This window comes from Ammospiza caudacuta, chromosome 20 (assembly GCF_027887145.1).
Source record: "Ammospiza caudacuta isolate bAmmCau1 chromosome 20, bAmmCau1.pri, whole genome shotgun sequence".
Lineage (NCBI taxonomy): Eukaryota > Metazoa > Chordata > Aves > Passeriformes > Passerellidae > Ammospiza > Ammospiza caudacuta.
Window position 1 is genome coordinate 11,335,856 of NC_080612.1, and position 19,594 is coordinate 11,355,449.

The 19,594-nt window shown below is 48.2% G+C and overlaps 1 protein-coding gene across 1 annotated transcript in view; it reads left to right on the plus strand.

Moving 5' to 3' along the window:
• Positions 1–19,594, plus strand: part of AATF (apoptosis antagonizing transcription factor) — a 35,518-nt gene that overhangs the window by 14,089 nt on the left and 1,835 nt on the right. The window contains exons 7-11 of the mRNA XM_058817889.1: positions 241–405; positions 1,482–1,565; positions 8,338–8,405; positions 9,478–9,558; positions 12,184–12,255. Coding sequence (XP_058673872.1) covers positions 241–405; positions 1,482–1,565; positions 8,338–8,405; positions 9,478–9,558; positions 12,184–12,255 — 470 coding nt within the window. The remainder of the gene's footprint in view (positions 1–240; positions 406–1,481; positions 1,566–8,337; positions 8,406–9,477; positions 9,559–12,183; positions 12,256–19,594) is intronic.

Consider the following 19,594-nt stretch of genomic DNA (forward strand, 5'->3'; position numbering starts at 1 on the left):
TTCACCCGGAGATCCAGGCTCTCCTCACATCTCTGAGCTGGTATTAATCACGGAGAAGTTAATCTGAACCAGAACAGCAAAGGCATTTTATTAAGCCAGGCATCAACTCGCCTCGGGTCGGGAAGGGAGAAACAAATAAAAGACGCTCGCAGCAATCCCTGCACTGAGCTGACATGGGGACGCAGAGCGAGGAGAGGCTGTGTGTGTGTGTGTTGTCTGACAGTGCTTGGTGCCCTGCAGGGGTTTGGAGCCCTGGAGCGCTCGGTGCTGGCGCAGATCGAGCACGTGCTGCTGGACAGGGAGCGCCTGCTGCGGCGCACGCAGACCCGCCGCTCCCTGTACACCGTGCTGGGCAGGCAGGAGCCCCAGCCCGCCCCAGCCCCTCAGCCCGGGCCTGACAGCGAGGTGAGGAGGGGGAATTCCACTGGTTTATCCTGGGGAACTCTGCAGAGCTGGTGTTTCATTGATTCAGCCTGGGAAACTCGGCGGCGCGATGGGGTGTGCTTGTTTGGGAGCTGGGTGGAGGAGGGTGACTTCTCTTTGCCATGGAAAATGGTCTCCCTTGGGAGCCACACTTCTCTTTTCCAAGGGAAAATGGTCTCCCTTGGTTGCTGACACTGGGGTAGCAACCTGAACATTTCCAAACTTTGCTGGGTTTCTCAAAACTAAAGCTGCCACCAGGGAGGACTGAGCATGCCCTTAGAGCCCCCTTAGGGCCACCTCTGAGCTGATACCAGACCCCAGGGAAATTATTTCACCCAGGGAAATGATCTCTTTTTCCCACAGAAAATGGTCTCCCTTTGCAGCCACACATGCCAGTAATAGAGTGCCAAGCCAGAAATTTGCAAACTTTGCTGGATTTCTGAGTGTGGATTCCTGCAGTGTAATGGCTGACGAAAAACATATAAATTCCAGTTTTGTGATTATCTCCTGTCCCAGTTCCTGACAGGCTTTCCCTGAGCTGGGATTGTGCCCCTCCTGTGCTGCTCACTAAATCTGATTTTTGAGGTAGAGGCGGCAAAACTTGGTTTTCACTCTGCAGTTTAGAGTCTTTAACCCAGAAAGTCCCTTTTAAGATCATACTGCATATAACCTACAGAATATGTTAGTAGTAAGCCCTTTATTAATTTAGTATTTAAGAATGAATAAATACTCAATTTTGAGAGATCAGGTAGAATTACTGGACTTGCAAGATGTATTTTTGCCATTACATTAAAAATATCTGTAGTATTTTGCCAGAAAGACTTTGCACAGTCCTATTTATTTCCCAGTAAAGGCATCATAAATCTATTCTGGCATTGGCAGCGTTTCTGCCTTGCCTTTAAATGTATTCCTGCTCCTTAAAAGCTGGTTATGTTGGGAATTTTCCCCCATTCCTCCATATCATCAAGTGTGTTTACAGGCTGCTGCAGGTGATGTCTCTGGAGCCAGGGACAGAAGTGTGCACATGTGAGCTCTCAGTATTTCCTTGATGCTTGCAGGAAGTCCTCCCTGCCTCAGACTCCAACAGGCACCTGAAGGACATTGATGAGGAGATATTTGATGATGATGACTTTTATCACCAGGTAGGTGATGCTAAATGTGTGGTGCAATTACAGCTCCAGTTGGGTTTTAATGCTCACAGAGAAAATGCAGTTGGTTCTGTGCTCTGTATTTCTCTTTACCTGTAAAACTCAGGTACCTGCTTTAGCACCCAAAATCTCTGCAGGTCCCTCAGGGCACTCTGCTCTCAGTTTTTGCTCTGGGGCTGTGTGAGTTTGGAGTTGTCCTGTGGGTGTGAGCTTGCAGGAGCTGTGCCTGTTCTCCCTGAGAAACAACACAGGAGAAAAAGCTCTGAATCCTCTCTGTTCTCTGTGGGCAGAGCCCCCTTAGGAAAAACAGTCCCAGAGCATCCTCAGGAGCACTGAAAGTTGTTCTTGCCTCAGCCTGAATCATCTCGTTCACCTGCTGAACGGGAGAGCTCCTGGGCTGCTCCAGCTCTTCCCTTGGAGCTGGGCCAGCTTGGATCCAGGCCAGTTATTCCTTTATTTGCAGAATTCTTAGAAGCAAGTAATCTGCACCCAGTGCAGGGAAACACTGTGTTTGTAGCTCATTTAATGAAGACAGTGCCAGCTTTGTGAGAACTGGAATTGTCACATACTGAGGAATATGTCACTGTAAGCCTTTCCCCAGAGTGTGAAACCTCTGCCTGCTTTGGTGATCCACACTGAGCCTGACCTTCAGGACTAGACAAATATCATTTTATCACTGAAAAGACAGATTTTTTTAAAAAATTTGAATAATTATTAGAGTGGCCAGTAAAGTGCTAGGGGAGTAGGAGAGAGCTGTTGCCATGTGAGGGTGCCAGTGGTGATGGGACAGGGCCTGTCCTGTTGGCAGCAGGGATTGAGGATAAATCTTAATAAAGATAAATCTTTTGAGATTTATTGATTGATACTGAGGTGGAATTTTGGGTCCAAGTGGCCCAGAAGCTCAGCTTTGGGGGAAAATTAGACCCTCAGAATACAGAAGAAGTGAAGTTGGAGTAACAAAATCATGCAGTGGAGAAACAGCTGAGGTTGACAGTCCAAGGACCTGTGCAGAGAAAGTGCTTCTTGGCCATGAAATGTTAATTTTTAAAAAAGAAAACAGCAATGGATGAGTGTCCCCATCTTTCCCTCTAATAACTGTAACTGTGCTAAATGGTGATTTCAGAAATATGAGCAGGCCCAGCTTAACTTCTCCCCTCCCTGGTTAATTGGGGTGCTGGGGTTAATCTAAATTAAAACTTAAACTAATAGAGGTCATTGAGGGAAGAGAGTCACCTGAGTAAAACAAATGGCTCTGCCAGGCACAACTGTATCTTGGCCATTTCCCAGGAGGGAGGTGGCAGCAAACTGGAGCAGTTTGAGGCGCGGGCAGAGGTGAAGGATGGGTGACAGGGGCTGGGTTCCAGATTGCCTTCCCTGCTGCTCCAGCTGCAGGGGCAGCCCCAGCCAGCAGCATCTGGCAGCACAGGCAGCCTTGGGTGGCACTTGGGGAGCCCAGGGGCTGGAAGTGCAGCGCTGGGGCTGGAGCAGGCTTTAATCACCTGGCAGGGCTTGGCAGCAGCTCCGACAGCCTCTGCCGGCCTCGTACATCACCGGCAGACATCTGCTGAGCAGCCAGGCAGCTGCACATCCATTTCCTCTCTTGCTGGGCTGTTTCTGGTCTCCCTCCCTCCTCCTCTCCTCCATCCCCAGAATGCCTCCTCTGCAGATCCCAGTGGTTTTGGGGTGCCCTGGTTGGTGTCCCGTGCTCGGTGGGGTTTGGCAGAGGCTGGAGCCAGTTCAGGGATGAGGCTGAGGAAAATGGCTCTGTGTTTTCTGTCACCTCCCAGTTAAATTGGATTCATAAAGTGCTTTCCTTTATTTGTCAGGGCGCTGAGCTGGAGCTGAACATTGCATTGAGAGCAGGGAGAGCAGAGCACAATGGGGCTGCCAGGGCCCTGAATGGCTCTGCTTTCCCTGGGTCAGAGCTGAGCGCTGCTTTGTGTGTGTGGGATTGCATGTGGGCATGGAAATAAACCCTGGGAGGGAGCTGCTTCTGCAGCAGTGATCAGCAGCAGGCTCAGGGTGCTCACAGCCCCTGACCCCTGTGCATAACACTGATTGCAGCCTGCATTTCAGCACCTGCCTCTTCCTTCCTATGGAAATCTGCATCCAGGCTTGCCTTGGCATCCTTTTCACTCTTCTAAATAGCATTTTATAGTTGTTCATTTGTTTTGATTACTGCTTAAAAGGTAAACATTCAGATAAAGAACTGCACTGGAAATCAGCTTCCTCTATGTGTCAGTGTGAAATTAGGCAAGTAAAAATGAACCAGATTTGATGAATGTGCACAAGTTAATGATAACAGAATAAGTAGTTACACTGTTTTATTATAGATTATAATAAAAAGCTCTTTAATTAATCTGTTTTTCTTCTGGACAATTTTCTTGTCCAGGTCTAATATTCAGTAAAATTCAGCAGGTGGGTCTGGTGGAATTTTGTGATGATTCAGGATTTAACTCTCTTCTGCCTGTTCATCCTACTTTGCCTTTTCTCCTGCTCCTCACTTGTTTTATAAGCAGTTTTTATTGTGATGACCCATATTGGATGGTGATGGAAAGCTGAGCTGAGTAATGCAGTGAAATATTTTTATTTGGGTGGGAATAGTTAAAGTGTTTCAGAAGCTCCTCATTACTGGCAGCAGTGAGGGGCTGGAGGTTTCCTTTTCCTTTAAATCCTCCTTCATACATGGTTTTTAGGGAAGAAAAAGGCTTTTTATTTTTAGGAGTCATATTTACGTAGGATTCATTACAGCTGATATTGCAGCATTAAGACTTAAAATTCCAGCGTGCTACCAGGGAGCTGCTGCTGTGACATGCTACAGTGGAGATTTTATTGTTAGCTTGAAATACTCCTCTGGTAAAGGAGAGAGTGGAAATTGGTTTATTTCCAACAGGAATTAGGTTAGTGTTCATATGCTAAGTGTTCCACTGGTAGCAGCTCTTCCCAGAACAAATGTTCATCACTTCTGGCAGCAGGTATGCCTGGGGAGAATTGGGAATATCCATAATCCCTTCTTGCCTCTGCTCTCTCTGGTTTGGGGCATTTTGTGACAGCTGTGGGCACCAGAGTGGAGAGGGAGCACCCAAGGAATCACCAAATCCTTCCAGGAGGGTTCTCAGAGCTGGGATTTACCCCCAAATCAGCATCCTTAACTCCCCCCCGTGTGCTTTTCTGGAAAATTTCACTGATGGAGATTTCCCCTGGTGTCCCCAGCAGCTCCTGGGGGACCCTGGTGTCCTCTCCCTGAGTTTGGCAGTGCCCTAAACAAGGAATCACCAATCCAGAGAAGTATTAAAAGTCAATAATGGTGAGGAATAGAGAAGGCTGGCTTTGTGACAAGCTGGTTTACCTTAATTAAACCGGTGAGTGATTAATATGGACAGCTGATCTTGTGGCTTTAATTAGATGCATTTAGAGTTTTGTGTGAATAAGAGATGTCTCGAACCATCCCACAGGTTAATGGCAATACAATACTCTTATCACAGGCATGTATCTTTCAAATGGCTGGCTGGATGGTTAATAACACATTTTAAAGCTTGATTTGGAGCTTCTCTTAATGGGTTCTTTGAAAATAGGCAAATCTGTGCATTTACACAAACCTAAATTTGAATAAAATGGGCTTTAAAAAGAGACTGCCCAGTGATTTCCACTTGCATTTTATTAAATATAAGAACAAGTTTTTAAAAAGCATTTCAAGGGGATTTAAAATAATATTTGAGCTGCAACTTAAATTTTCTCTGGTAGAAATCCAAATGTTGTTACAGGGCATCTGTAGATGGACTTCTTTTTAAATTTGATTTGCTCTGTAAGGTGTAAGACAAGCCAGCCTTTTGTCAGAGGCTGATTTCAGCTCTCCTTAGCTCTTTGTCTCCACTGGCAATTCTTAGGGGTCTGCAAATCACAAAGGTCAGTGAGTGCAGCATTAGAAACACTGATAGATAGTGCATGAAAATGAGACCTAACCTCTACAATGAAAATTGACCTCTAAAATGAGAAATGAGCCCTGGAACAACACCCTGATGGCATTTCTGACTGTGTCCAGTGGGTTTGTGTGCATCTCTGCCTGGCACTGAGGGGAGCTGCTTTGGGGGATTCTGTAGGGAGCCCTTCAGTGGTGCTGGGAGTGCTGCTGTGTGCCAGGAGAGCTCCTGCTGCAGGACCCAAAGCAAAACCAAGATCCCTGACACTTCCCTCTGCTCCCATGGCTTGTCCTGGTGGTCCCAGGATCAGCTGGCACTGGGAGCTGAGCCTGGGATGGAGCTGTTCTTCCCTGCACTGTGTGTGTGCCCTGGGACACTGAGCTGAGCCTGGGATGGAGCTGTTCTTCCCTGCACTCTGTGTGTGCCCTGGGACACTGAGCTGAGCCTGGGATGGAGCTGTTCTTCCCTGCACTCTGTGTGTGCCCTGGGACACTGAGCTTTCCCCAGTTCAGGGCAGAGGTGAAGGAAGGAAAGCAAAGCAGGATCTCTTTCAAATCAAAGCCTTTTGATGCTGGGATTGCCTAACTCTCTTCACACATCAGGGCTTAAGGCTGATGGTGATTTACTCACACTTCCTAGTTAATAATTAGACATTGGGAGACACCATATATCACTCCTAATGGAATATATGGGGTCTGATGAGAGTTTTCTGTTTTGGCTAATAAATTTGAAGCAGAATCGCCAGGCTTAATGAAATATTACCATTTGGGAAGTGCTTTAAGTCTTGTGCTGGGAAAACAGTGTTGCTTTATTCAGTAAATGAATTTATCATTCACTCTGTGTCCCAGGCTCTGGCTGGCTCTGGAGCAGGGGCTGGATGCAGGACTCTGAACCAGAAAGCAGAAAACAGAAAACTAATCAAATCCTTAAAGACCAAAGGCAGCCAGGCAGGCCTGGCCTGACTTTTTCAGTGGTAGCCTCTGGCTACATCCACTTTTATTTTAGTAACCATTGTTAGCATGATTTATAACCTCAGCTCGGAGACTTTTGCTATTTAGATGTAACAAGATGCTTCACAGCTTTTATTTCCATTTCCTAATTTCCCTCTTGCTCCTGCTTTTTTTCTTTTTTTTTTTTTTTTTAATTTTATTCTTTGCCTCACTCTCCTCTCCAGGCAGTGCCCCCAGTGCCACAGCTGGGGTGCCCTGAAGAACATTTGGAGCACAGAACTGGTTCAGGGTTAGGAGCCAGCCCCAAAAATGCATCTTGGAATTGTGGAGTGGTTTGGGTTGGAAGGAACCTTAAAGCTCATCTTGTTCCAGCCCATCACAGCGACACTTTCCTCTGTCCCAGGTGCTCCCAGCCCTGCCCAGCCTGGCCTTGGGCACTGCCAGGGATCCAGGGGCAGCCACAGCTGCTCTGGGCACCTGTGCCAGGGCCTGCCCACCCTCCCAGCCAGGAATTCCTTCCCAGTATCCCATCCAGCTGCCCTCTGGCATTGTGTGGGCGCAGCTGGGGCTCTCCATGGTGCTGCAGGGTTTCTGTGCCAGCAGGAGGAGCCCAGCCCTGCAGGATTTGCCCTGCTGCTGTTGCCCAGGGTGGCTGGGTGTGACACCCAGGGACAGGATCAGAGCACACAGCACTTCCCCTCGCTGCTGGAGCAGGGGAAGCCGCCCTGAGCTCTCTGCACCACTTGTGGCTGCTGCTCCAAGCCTCCCTCCCACCTTGCTTCTGACAGAATATTGACTGGAAAGCAAGATCCCATTTCTGCTTAGCCTTGAGGGCAGCTGTTTGCAGAGTGGCAGTGCTACACAGGTTTGCTGTGTCGTGTGTCTGTGTAACACTGGATTTGGATCTTGTATTTAGCTGCCAGAAGTGACTGTGATGAAGTGGCAGAGATAAACTGATAGATTGGGTGCCAGAAAGATGTTGGGAATCAATCAGATAAACAGGGCAGAGAAGTTGCTTGCTGTTTTCTGGTGATAATAAACCAGTGGCCTGGCTCCTGGAATTTTTAAATGTAATTGCTGTGGTAATAATCTCTAAAAATTAGCAAGTAGGAAAAAAAAAAAAAAAAGTAGTGGCAGGTTTTTAATTATGTTTGAATCACTCTTTTTCTGGTAATGTGGTGTATGCCTCGAAGGAGAGGGAAGTACAGGGTGGAGGAAAAGCATCCTGCATCCTTGAATTGCCTGGAATTGCCTGGATTGTGGTTCCAGGTGGGCCAGTTCCAGGTGTTTCTGAGCTGTACCTTCACTGGCAGGTGTCCATAAAGCAGTTTGCTCCCCTCAGTTTTGGAGGGTTTATTTCTGTTCCTCATGTTGATACCTTGGCCAGTGCCCAAGGCACAGCAGGCAGGGTTTGCAGAGAGTGGTGATAAACACACAGCCCCAGTCAGGGATCCAGAAAGGCTCCTCACAACATCCTCTGGCTGCAGGAGGCAAGGAGGACAAACCCCAGCCCTCAGGGCATGAAAAGAAATAGAAAAGGCTGCCTGAGCATTCCTGCTGGAGCCATAAAAGGGATTTTGCTGTGCTGCTCTCTGAGCGAGCATCGCTGCCCAGCTTCTGTTGGGGAATTGTTTCATTGCTTCTGTTGGGGAATTGTTTCAGTTCCCCTGCCCTTCCCCAGCACTGGGGGCAGCCTGTGGGGCTGGGCTTTTCCTGCACATTGCCCCATTACACCTGGGGCAGCTGGCTGCGCAGCTGTGCTTGTTTCAGGTGGGTTGTGCTTATTTCAGGTGGGTTTTCCTTGTTTCAGATGGGTTTTGCTTGTTTGTTTCAGGTGGGTTTTCCTTGTTTCAGATGGGTTTTGTTGTCTCAGATGTGTTTCTGTCTCTCCTGCAGCTCCTGCGAGAGCTGATCGAGCGCAAAACCACAGCCCTGGACCCCAACGACCAGGTGGCCATGGGCAGGTGAGTGAGGGGCTGGGACAGCCCTGTCCCTTCAGCACAGCTCAGTGCAGAGGGCACAGTGCTCTGGGAGGACCCATGGTGCCATTATTCAGGAAATCCTCCTCTCCAGCAGAGGTTGTGGATCACCAGTCTGGCTTGAAGCTGTGTGTGTGTGATCCTCTGGAGGTATTTCCAGGTTTGGTCCAGGTGTTTCTGTCTCTCAGTGGCACAAAAACTGCCTGCCCACTGCTGAAGTTTGGCTTTGGCTCTTTGTTAACTCAGCTTTGCTGTTGTTTGAGCAGAATAATCCTTCTGACATCAGTTCAAGCAATTCCTGTGTATCCCTCCTGTAAGAAGGGATTCTGTACAATGAAAATGCACAATGAATGCTCCCTGCATGCAGGACTAAACTATAATTTAATGCAGAGAAGCTATTATTTCTCTGTTTAATTCTAGAGTTAGAAAGTAAAGAATCTTCCAAATGCCACTTCATGAGAAGTGTACATTGAAATAGCCACAGGGTGCAATTCAGGAAAGTGTAAAAGCCAAGGAAAGCTGGAGTGTGGCTCTTCCCTGAAACAATTTTCGGGGGTTTCTATAGGGAGAGGAAGAAAATGCATCAAGAAATATTTTGATGGTGAAACAACTTTTCTCCTTGTAAAATACCACCCAGATTTTAGTGCAATGTCAGATTTATTTTGTGTACGTCTGGAATATTATGGAAAGCTATTCACTATGATTTAACACGATATAGACAAAATTACATTTAAGTGGTGATTGCATTGTACATTTATCTGACTTTACAATAAAATAGATTACAGTAATTAAGATTATATTAAGATTGCAGTAATTGGATTTTGTTAGATTTTTTCCCTGATGTCGAGTTTCCATTGTATAAATCAGGTGAGATGACTCTCATTTCAGTTTAAAAAAATATTTATAACCAGGAGAAGTTTTTCCCTGCTGGAAACTTCTTTGACTCGAGGAAGTTGTGGTTGGGAAGTGGAGCTTTTAATGCAGTTGGGGATCAGAGAGTGTTTCTGGGAGTGTTGAGTGGCTCTGAGCTGTGCTCCTGCTGTTCTGCATTCCCCAGGCAGTGGTTGGCCATCCAGAAGTTACGGAGCAAAATAAAGAAGAAAGTGGACAGGAAAGCCAGCAAAGGGAGGAGAATCCGGTGAGTGACACCTGTGCAAGCACACACAAATCCTCATTTTGGGAAAAGAAATCTGACAGCTCTGGGTGTGTTTTACCCCAGCTGGCTCTGGGGGTCTGGGCTGATTTGTGGTTTGGAGGAGATTTCCTGCTGTGGGCAGCCAGGGGGGAATGCTGGTGTTCCTGGAGCCTGGAATCAGTGGGGAATGCTGGTGTTCCTGGAATTAGAGCCTGGAATCAGTGGGGAATGCTGGTGTTCCTGGAATTAGAGCTTGGTGGATGCAGCCTGGCAGCATTGCCCCACTCAGGTCTGTGGAAACACCAGGGAAAGTTGCTCACATGTCCCTGAGCCTTTTGGGGCTGGAATTTCCAGAGACAGCCAATAAACCCCTTTTGTGCAATTTGTGTTTCCTGACTGAGACGTGGGCAGCACCTCCTAGGGAAGATGTGCAGGAACACCTCAGGTAAATCTCTGTTTCTCCCCGAGTGCCAACTGGAATTTGGTGTCGGGTCTCTCTTGGTAACTCACACCACAGCTCCCTCATGTCTGAACCATTTCCCTCCTGGGTCACTCACTGGGCTGAGCTCAGAGCTGGAATCTCCCTCGTGGGGAGGGAGGCAGCCCTGAGAGCAGGAGGTGTTTCCCTCTCTGAGCTCCCTGAGATCAGCATGATTTGTGGGGGAGGAGGGAGGATGCTGAAAAGCTGCTCTGCTTCCTGAAAAATCCAGCACATTAACCATCCTTTGTGAGTAAACTATAAATCCTGACTTGAGATGGCATCTGATGGAAAGTCACTGGAGTCAGGCTGGGTCTGGCCTGGCATAGCAATTTTTAAGATAGATGTCATAAGATAATTTATTGAAAGAGGGAAGAGCTACTTTGTTGGCCTGAAAAGCCTATAATTATTGACTATCAATATTCCTTTCTGTCAGCATCACACATAATTGGATATATTCAGGATTCAGTCAAAACTCCTGACACCATCACACAAGTGAGGCAGCCCCATGAAGCTGCAGGAGTGATGGGGAACCTCTCCTGGTGTGCAGGCTGTGCCCCCAGCAGCCCTGGGGGAGCTGCTCTGACATCTCAGGTGCCTCTTTTTGCTTTTTAGCTAAAAGTTCTGCTGACCCTGCAGGGAAAATAACAATAAAAGCAAGAAAGGCTCATAGTGTGTGTTTGGGATTGAGGTGCAGTTGAGCTCCTGCATTTTTCAGAATTGGGCAGTGGAGCCCAAATGGGTTTGTAAATAGTTGGTGCTTCCACTGAGGGACTTGGTGTCACCCCAGACAGATCCCTGACCTCTGTTCTTCTCTAAAATTGGGACAGCATTGCTTACATGGGGGACTTTGAGGTCCTGGAGAACCAAATATTTAATACCAAGTTTCATCTGTCTCCTTAATTCCTTTTTAGCAAAGCTTCAGTATTACAGCCTGTTTGGGTGCAGTGCAGGGCCTGAGGATGTTCAGGTGCTTCCAGAAGCAGTCAGTCTTCCCCTGGGCACGAGGGAAATTGGGGCATTGAGAGGGGAAATGAATTAATCCAAAAATCAAACTTCAGAGAGCTGCAGGTGGCTGTGGAGGAGGGATGTGTGCACACCTTTCTCCTGTCAGTGTTTGCTGAGCTCTGCTGCTGTGGGCTGGGGTGTCCTTCTCTGCACTAAGTGAAATATTTCCCATTGCATATGGAATATTTCCCATTGCACTGGGGTTTTCCAACAGCAGCCAGCTGTGTGCAGACAGCTGGGGCTGAGTGGGCAGGAGTTCTGGGTGCCAGGCTGTGCCAGCGGAGCTGCAGCTCGTGCCTGCTCCTGGCTCCATCCCTGCCAGGCCAGGACAAGGCTGCAGGGTGCCCCTGTGTGAGCTGGGCACGGGGAGCCCTCTGAGCTCAGCATCCCCACAGCTGCTCCTGCACTGCAAACAGCAGCAGGGCAGGGCTGGCAGAGTGGGAAGGTGATGCTGGGCAGATGCTGTTGAGTCCTGCTGCCTGCTGTTTGTCGGGCTCTGTAAATCACAGCAGCCTGGATGAACCCTCAGGCTGGGGCAGGCAGTGCTCACAATGCCTGGGTTTGGAGTCCCCTGCCCTTGGACACTGGCTTTAAAACCTCCTCAGTGCCCTGTTAAATTTAATGTCAGATCTTTGAATATAAATCATGAAACCCCTGCCCAGGGTGGCACATGGAAGGGGATTCTCTCTCTGGGCAGCTGCAGCAGTGTTTTGGTGGTGGGAACATGCCCCATCTCTGCACAGCCCTTGTGCTGTCCCCTCCTTGCCTGGGTTTCCATGCTCCGTGTGCAGTTACTCAGGGTGGGAATTCCCAGCTCTGGAAATGGCTCCAGAGTGGGATTTGCTGTCCCTGAGGGCTCTGCAGAGCACAGAGCAGGGCAGGAGGGGGAGCAGATGGATGCTGCAGTGGCAGGGAGGGGCTGTCTGTCTGTCTGTCTGTCTGTCTGTCTGGGGCTGCTGTCCTGTCCCTGGCTGGGATGAGAGGGGATTTCTGTCCCTCATTGTTCAGCAGAGGGGAGCAGGGGAATTGCCAGCTCCAGCTGGTGATTTCTGAGGGATCAGCCCCCAGGAGAGCCCTGCTTTCCCCTGGGCTGCCCCTGCTCAGCATTTGCTCCTCTGAGCCGTTCCTGATGCTCTCCCCAGGTTCCACGTCCACAGCAAGCTGGTGAGCTTCATGGCACCTATTGACCCCTGCACAATGAATGATGATGCCAGGTGAGTAAGAGATTAATTATGCTGCTCAAATGGCTCCATGACAGCGTGGTATTGACCTGTTCTTCAGCCTGTCACCCTCTCCAGTCCTTCTTATCAGCTCCCCATTTGTCACTGGCATCGCAGCCTGGGTGTCTTGGTCACATCTGTCCTGGCAGCCTGGCTGAGCCTTCACTCTGTAATTACTGTGGCACAAACCAGAAATTGTCATAATCTCAGCACCCAGGGTTTGATTCCTGCTTTAGAGCTCCTAATTTTAAATTACTTTAAAATTAATTTCAAAAGTCCTAAATGGTGAAATTTCCCCATTTTGTGGAATCAGTTTGGGAATACACAGCTCAGCCACCTGGTGTCTTCAGGTGGAATCAGAGCTTAAAAAGAGCTTCCCTTCTAACAGAAATGGCAACTCCTATGCTCTGGTTAATGTGCATTTTCTTAGCTCAGTTAATAACTGCAATAGTTCTCTCAAGATTCACTCAGGACTTTTATGTTGCTTGTGTTTATCTCTATTTAAAGAGTACAGAATTTTATTGGAAGGCTGTAAGGTTTTAATGTGGTAATTAGTAAAGAAAACACTAAAGTGGAATTCTGTGCATGGTTTGCAGACAGCTCTCCCACATCCCCACCCATATTTCTCCAGCAATACTTTAAACCCAAATCTCCACAAGCTGAGCAGTTTGTGGGAAGGAGGTGGAATAATTTTTCCAGTGAATGGATGGAGAAAGCTTGAGAAACATCTTTCCCCTGGGTTGTGGAACATGTTTGTGCTTTGTGAGGGAGAGATGTCATTTGTCTGTTTGTGAAAAGGAAACCAAATACCTGCTGCCTTTTGGGGGATTGCAGGGACTTATGGATGAGGAGTTTTGTGTCCATAGCACCTGTGCTGTTTCATCTCTCTCTGAGTTGCTTTACTCTGGGTTTTTTTCTCTCCTTTTTTTCCCTTTTCAAGTGAGAGCAAAGCCCAGCTGCTCTGATTTTTTTCAGTATTGTTAGGATCCTCTCACCACAAAAGGAAATGTGGTAGCTCCAAGCTGTTCCTCCAGCCATGCAGTCCTAATTGTAGCTGGAATTTCCCTCTGCTGTGATTTAGGACAATAATTTCATGTCCTGTTCCAGGTGGGAACAGATTCTTGCCTCCTCCTGGGTTTGAGGGTGGCCTCATGTGGTTCCCCCTTCTTGGACTTCCCTTGAAATAGGAATTTCCCATCATCAGGACGTGGCATCCTTCAGTGGCACCTCGTGCACAGAGCTGGGAGCAGGGCAGAAAATGGGGCACAGAGGGGTGATAGCCCCCATCTCACAGCCCTTGGTCAGAGATCCTTGGGGCAGGAGCCTCAGGGAGTTCCTGAAGATGTCACACATCTTGGGGCTGAGGTTGAACCCAGAATTTCTGAGCAGCATTGCCCTGAAAGCCTCCTCCTTTAGGGGGTCAGCCACGGGCATCTGCAGAGCTCTCGTGTATAAATAAATAAATGTTTATTTATCCATGGGCAGGCTGAGGCTCAGGAGTGCCCCTGGGGTGTTCCCAGTGCTGGGGTGGCTCCAGTGCCCGGCCCAGGTGAGGTCTGTGTGTCCATTGGGGTTTATCCTGTCTGTCTGTCTGTAGCTGTGACACACACAGCCCCAGCTCTGTCCCTGTGAGCACTCCAAAGCCAGGGCTGGTGTCAGATCGCTGCAAACTCTGATGAACATCCTCATTTCACCTCTGGAGGACAGCGGCTTGCAGGGAGAGACATCCTCTAAGGACACAGATGTTTGGTCCCAACACCTTTATCTCCCCAGACAGCTCAGGTTATTGTGACAGGTGAAACAAGACTGTGCAAATATGCAACAGTGATCTAATCAGCTGGAACAACAGCAGTATTTTAACTGGCACTACCTTTTAACAGCATCATTAAGGGCTCTCATTACTCTTTTATTAGAGGCTCACTCTATTTCTTATCAGATTACGGAATGAACATAACTCATGGCACTGATTTGATCTCTGTTAAAGAGGATTACAGCTGTGCATTAGCTGGGATTGACATGGTTTGTAATTTGCTGTTGATACCCAGGCTGGCAGTGTGACCCCTCCCCACAGCCCGGGGGGAGGGCACCCATACATCATCATTAACCCTGGCACAGGGCTCTGAGCAGCCCAGGGGCCTCTCCTGCAGGAGGGACAGCAGGACGTGAGGGACACACTGCAGTTCCAGCTGGGCTTTGCAGGAATGGATCCCATTTTGTGCAGGCTGGGTGCTGTGACCGCTCACAGGGCTCTGAGGGTGAGGGGAGAGATGAGGAGCTGACTCCATGCTTCAGGGGGCTTGATTTATTATTTTATTACATATATTATATTAAAACTATACTAAAAGAATAGAAGAAAGGACTTCATCAGAAAGCTGGCTAAGCTAAGAATAGAAAAAGAAAGAATGATCACAAAGGTTTGTGTCTGGACTCTCTGTCCGAGCCAACTGACTGTGATTGGCCATTAATTAGCAACAACCAACATGGGCCAATCCCAGATGCACCTGTTGCATTCCACAGCAGCAGATAATCGATGTTTTATTTTGTTCCTGAGGCCTCTCAGCTTCTCAGGAGGAAAAATCCTAAGGAAAGGATTTTCCGTAAGAGATGTCTGTGACAGCAGTGGATCTCGTTGGGGAGGAGGAATGTGCATCCTCTGTGAGCCAGATCAGAGGGGATCAGGGGCTCTGCTGGGGCTGTGTCAAACCAAGCAGTGTCCCCACAATGTGAGGTGGGAATCCCTTCCCTCACTGCCCCATCCAAGGGCAGGAAATGTCCCCCTGTCCCCAGGGCCCTGCTGGGAGCCTGAATTCACAGCCAGATCATCCAGCTGCCACTGAGCTCTGGTTTAGAGCCTTTCCCTGCATCCAGAGCAGGCCTGTGCATTCTGTGCATTTTCCCAATCAGCATTCTCCCTTCAGTGCAGCTGCTTTGTCACAGCAAGCAGAGGGGGGTACGTAGCAGGAAATCCTGGTATTAAAAGATTAATTTACTTATATGACATAGGAGTTTAATAAAAATAAAAAAATAAAAAAAGGTTGGTGAGATACCAGCCTTTAACTTGGCTCACTTTGTACTTGGGGTATTAAAACACCATGAGAGCAGATTAATGGAGGAATTTGGGCTCTGCGATTGTCAATCCAGGGTGTTCAGCACCTCAGAATTCCTGGGAGGAAGCAAAGCCCTTCCTGCAGGGAGAACTGAGCCAGCAGCTCGTGCTGCATGGCACAGACCCCAGGGACCCTGTTGGTGTGGGGAAAATGCATCCAGGTCTGTCCAGGAGGATGGAGAGGATGTCCTGCTTGGGAAATAAGGGGAGGGCAGGCTGGAACCAAAGGAAAAACCTTATCCTGTGAGACTGAACCTGCTTGGGGAGATCCTGAGGCACCACAGCTTTGGAATCCCAGAATCCCAGACTGGTTTGGTTGGGAGAGAGCTTCCAGCCCATCCAGTGCCATCACCACCTCCCTCTGTCCCAGGCTGCTCCAGCCCCAGTGCCCAACCTGGCCTCGGAATTTCCTCTCTCTGTGCCTGATTTTATTCATAATCCCCCCAGCCTGTGGCTTGGTGAGCCCTGGAGGTGCAGAGTGGCACCCATGGCCCTCCCCAGGGCTTTGGGAAGGGCTGGGGCTGCAGCAGGGGCTGCTCAGCTGGATGTGACCCCACTGGTGGCACTGGGTGCCCCCCTCCCGTCCCCACAGCTGATGTTTGGCATCCCTGGCAAACGCACAGGAGCCTCTGCTATGGAAATTTCCCTCTTAAAGGGGGAAAAAAAAAAATAACCCGTTAAGGGCTGCGAGATGATTTGTCGCTTTTCCTTCGTGAGACAATTTGTCTTCTCCTGCATCAAATCCGTTATGGAGCAGGCAAGCTGTGAAGGGGGGAAATCGTCCTCGGAATATGAGGAGCACAAGGAATGGCTCCCTCTGCACAGGGCACTCCCAGAGCCTGCCCTGCTCAAACACCCATCCCAGGCAGCCGGGGAGGCAGCACTGATGGATGTCCTGGGGAAATGGGAGCTGCTGGGGGTGCCTGTGCTTGCTGGTGCTCTGCGTCTCCTGTGCTTTGTGCTGCTGTGGGAATGGCACTGGCACCAAAGCCAGGGTGGGAGAGGCTCCCCTGTGCCCTGTGAGTGTGTGGGAATGGCACTGGGACCAAAGCCAGGGTGGGAGAGGCTCCCCTGTGCCCCATGGGTGTGGGAATGGCACTGGCACCAAAGCCAGGGTGGGAGAGGCTCCCCTGTGCCCCAGAGTGTGGGAATGACACTGGCACCAAAACCAGGGTGGGAGAGGCTCCCCTGTGCCCCATGGGTGTGGGAATGGCACTGGGACCAAAACCAGGGTGTGAGAGGTTCCCCTGTGCCCCATGGGTGTGGGAATGGCACTGGCACCAAAGCCAGGGTGGGAGAGGCTCCCCTGTGCCCCAGAGTGTGTGGGAATGACACTGGGACCAAAACCAGGGTGGGAGAGGCTCCCCTGTGCCCTGTGAGTGTGTGGGAATGGCACTGGCACCAAAACCAGGGTGGGAGAGGCTCCCCTGTGCCCTGTGAGTGTGTGGGAATGGCACTGGCACCAAAGCCAGGGTGGGAGAGGCTCCCCTGTGCCCCAGAGTGTGTGGGAATGGCACTGGCACCAAACTCAAGGTGTGAGAGGTCCCCCTGTGCCCCAGAGTGTGCCTTGAGTCCAGGGCTGGGCAGGAGGTCAGTGAGTGCTGCAAACCAAGCTCCCCTGGAATTCCTCCTCCTTTCATTTCTTTTTTTAAAGGAAATACTCATTTTTCTTGAGACGTTTAAGGCTTCAGATTTGTTTTGTCTTCCCGGTACCTGCTGTGCTTGCTGGGCTCTTTAATCTGAATTTCACACACTGGACAGAACATTTCAGAGAAGGGAGCACATGGATCATCAGGTGCAGTTCTTCAGGGAGTGATCCATGGATTGAGCCCCACATTTGGTGTCAGCAGCCCCCTGCTCTGAGCCAACCTGGTACAAACAGAAAGTTTTCCAAGGAAAGCATCAGCCAGCTCCAGTTTCCACCAGGAGCTGTGTTTTCCACAGGTGCTTCTGTTCCATCTTTTCCAGTTTTTGTGAATTAAAAATTCATAGTTCCCAGTGGAGGATGGCAGTAGGAATAGGGGCTGTACTCATTTCAGTACTGCTTGTGGCATATTCTAAATTATCTTTTTTTTTTTTTTTTTTGGGTAGAAGAAGAGAAGAAGTAAAAGGTACTTGGGAAAAGGCAGAGAAATTGGTTGGAGGGTGTTTTTACTGAAGAGCACAGCAGTGACTGGAGCACTGTTGCTATTTTAATAAAAAAACACCCCCTAGAAATTGAATTTTCCCCCTTAGTATTGTTCTTCCACTGCTTTACAGAACTATATATTTCTATTTTAATAAATAGAAATAGATTTAATAAATATAAGTATATTTAATATATAGATATATACTTAATATATACATATATTTATACAATATAAATATATTTATATAAAATTATAATGTATAAATATAATTATATTATTTATTTTATATATTATTTTATTCTTATTTATTTTATATATAATATATTTATATATTTTATATTGTATAAAATATATATTATATATAATATATAAAATATTTTTCAAATAATAAGTTTATATATTTATTTCATATATAATGATATATATTTATATAGAAATAGTATATATATTTACATTTCTATTTATAAATATGTTTATATTTTTATATTTTCAAAAAGGGAATAACATGACTAATTCCACAGAGCAGCCCAGCACTGGCTGCTCCCATCCCATGTGCAGCTCATGTTTGGTGTCCCCTTGGAGTGTTTGCTGCTGCTGCAGGGGGGCACAGGAGATTCCTGGGGATCTGCTGAGAGTTTTTGGGATTTATATTTTAGTGTTTCATGGAGATTTATGAAATGTGCTGTTGATATTCTTCCAGGGCACTCCTTTCTCCCTGTTGTGCCTGTAAAATGTCTGTGCTCGCTACACCTGGGGCTTGGAGGGGCAAGAGCCACTCTCAGCACCTGGGCTGGCTGTAGCTGCTTTTATTTAAATTTTTTTAATGCTGTTGCTGACCTGGAAGCAGCAGTGTCCAATGGGGAGGGACCATCCTCTGGAAAAGATGCATAAATAATTAAGCCAAGGTTCTCACACACACATGTTTTATGGCAAATGGCTGTGTGGCTCCTGATCATTTTTTCCAGAAACAGGTTTTATGATAATACAGTGAAAATATTAAATTAGAAAATGCCTCACTAAGGGTGATAAAACCTTACTACAGTGGAAATAGGTAATTATCCCCTCTGCAGCCTAAATGACAGTTTAAAAGAAATAAAAATGTTAGTGCTCATTACTTGCTTTTGTGGGTTGCAATAAAGGGTGAGTTAAATTTTAATTCAGGGGCTGTGCTGGGTGGGAGCTGTGCTCAATGCCCTGCCCAGGTGATTCCCTAAATCCCCTTGGCCAGCCCCAGGTACCCCTGGCTGCTCCAGGCCACTGCCTCAGGGCTGGTGTGTCATTGCTGCGGGTGGAGGAGAGAAATTTGATATTTTCTTAACCAAAATCCAAGTTCATTATGCATAGCCTTAAGGGGGCTGGAAGTATTAAAATGTGCACTTACCCTGGTGAATTGAGACACAGACAAGGTTAAACCTGGAGGATTGATGAGTTTTGCTCTCTGCGTGGTTAAATCCTGCTGAGGGGAGAGGCTGCAGGAGAAAGGGAGCCTGGCTGATGAGGAGAGGGGGGAAAAGGGTTGGGGTGTTTGATATTTAATATTTGATTTTCACGGTGAAATGTTTGCCCTGTGTTTGGGTTACCTGATTGCTCTCCTTCTCTTGTCACTGTGCCAGGCTGTCTGTCCCTGCTGTGTCATTTTCCAGAAGTTTCCATCGGGATTTTGCTCCATTCCTTTTCCCAGTCCCATTCCTGGGAGGGTGAGGGAACCCCCAGACCCCAAAACGTGCAGTTCCCATGTCAGTGCCAGCCAACACTGCTCTGCCAGCAAACACAGATTCCTCCCCGAGATCTCCCCAGGCCCTGCTTGCTTGAGAAACGGCTGTTGATTAAAATCTGTGGGATTGGAGCAAACCTGCATCCATGCCTGAACTCCTGCACCCACAGAGAGCACCAAACCCACAGAAATGAGGATGAAAACCCCAGGAGTTCTCCCAGGGGTTCTCCCCCAGAGGGAAAGGCTGCAGAGCTGCACTTTTGGGGTTCGGCTGCTCGTGGGGCAGGCACAGAAGCTTTGCTCTCTTGGAGTCGTTCCCTGGGGTTCCCCAAATGGTGCACGTTGGTTTTCAGCTCCCTCACATTGCTGGCTCTGGAAAAAGGA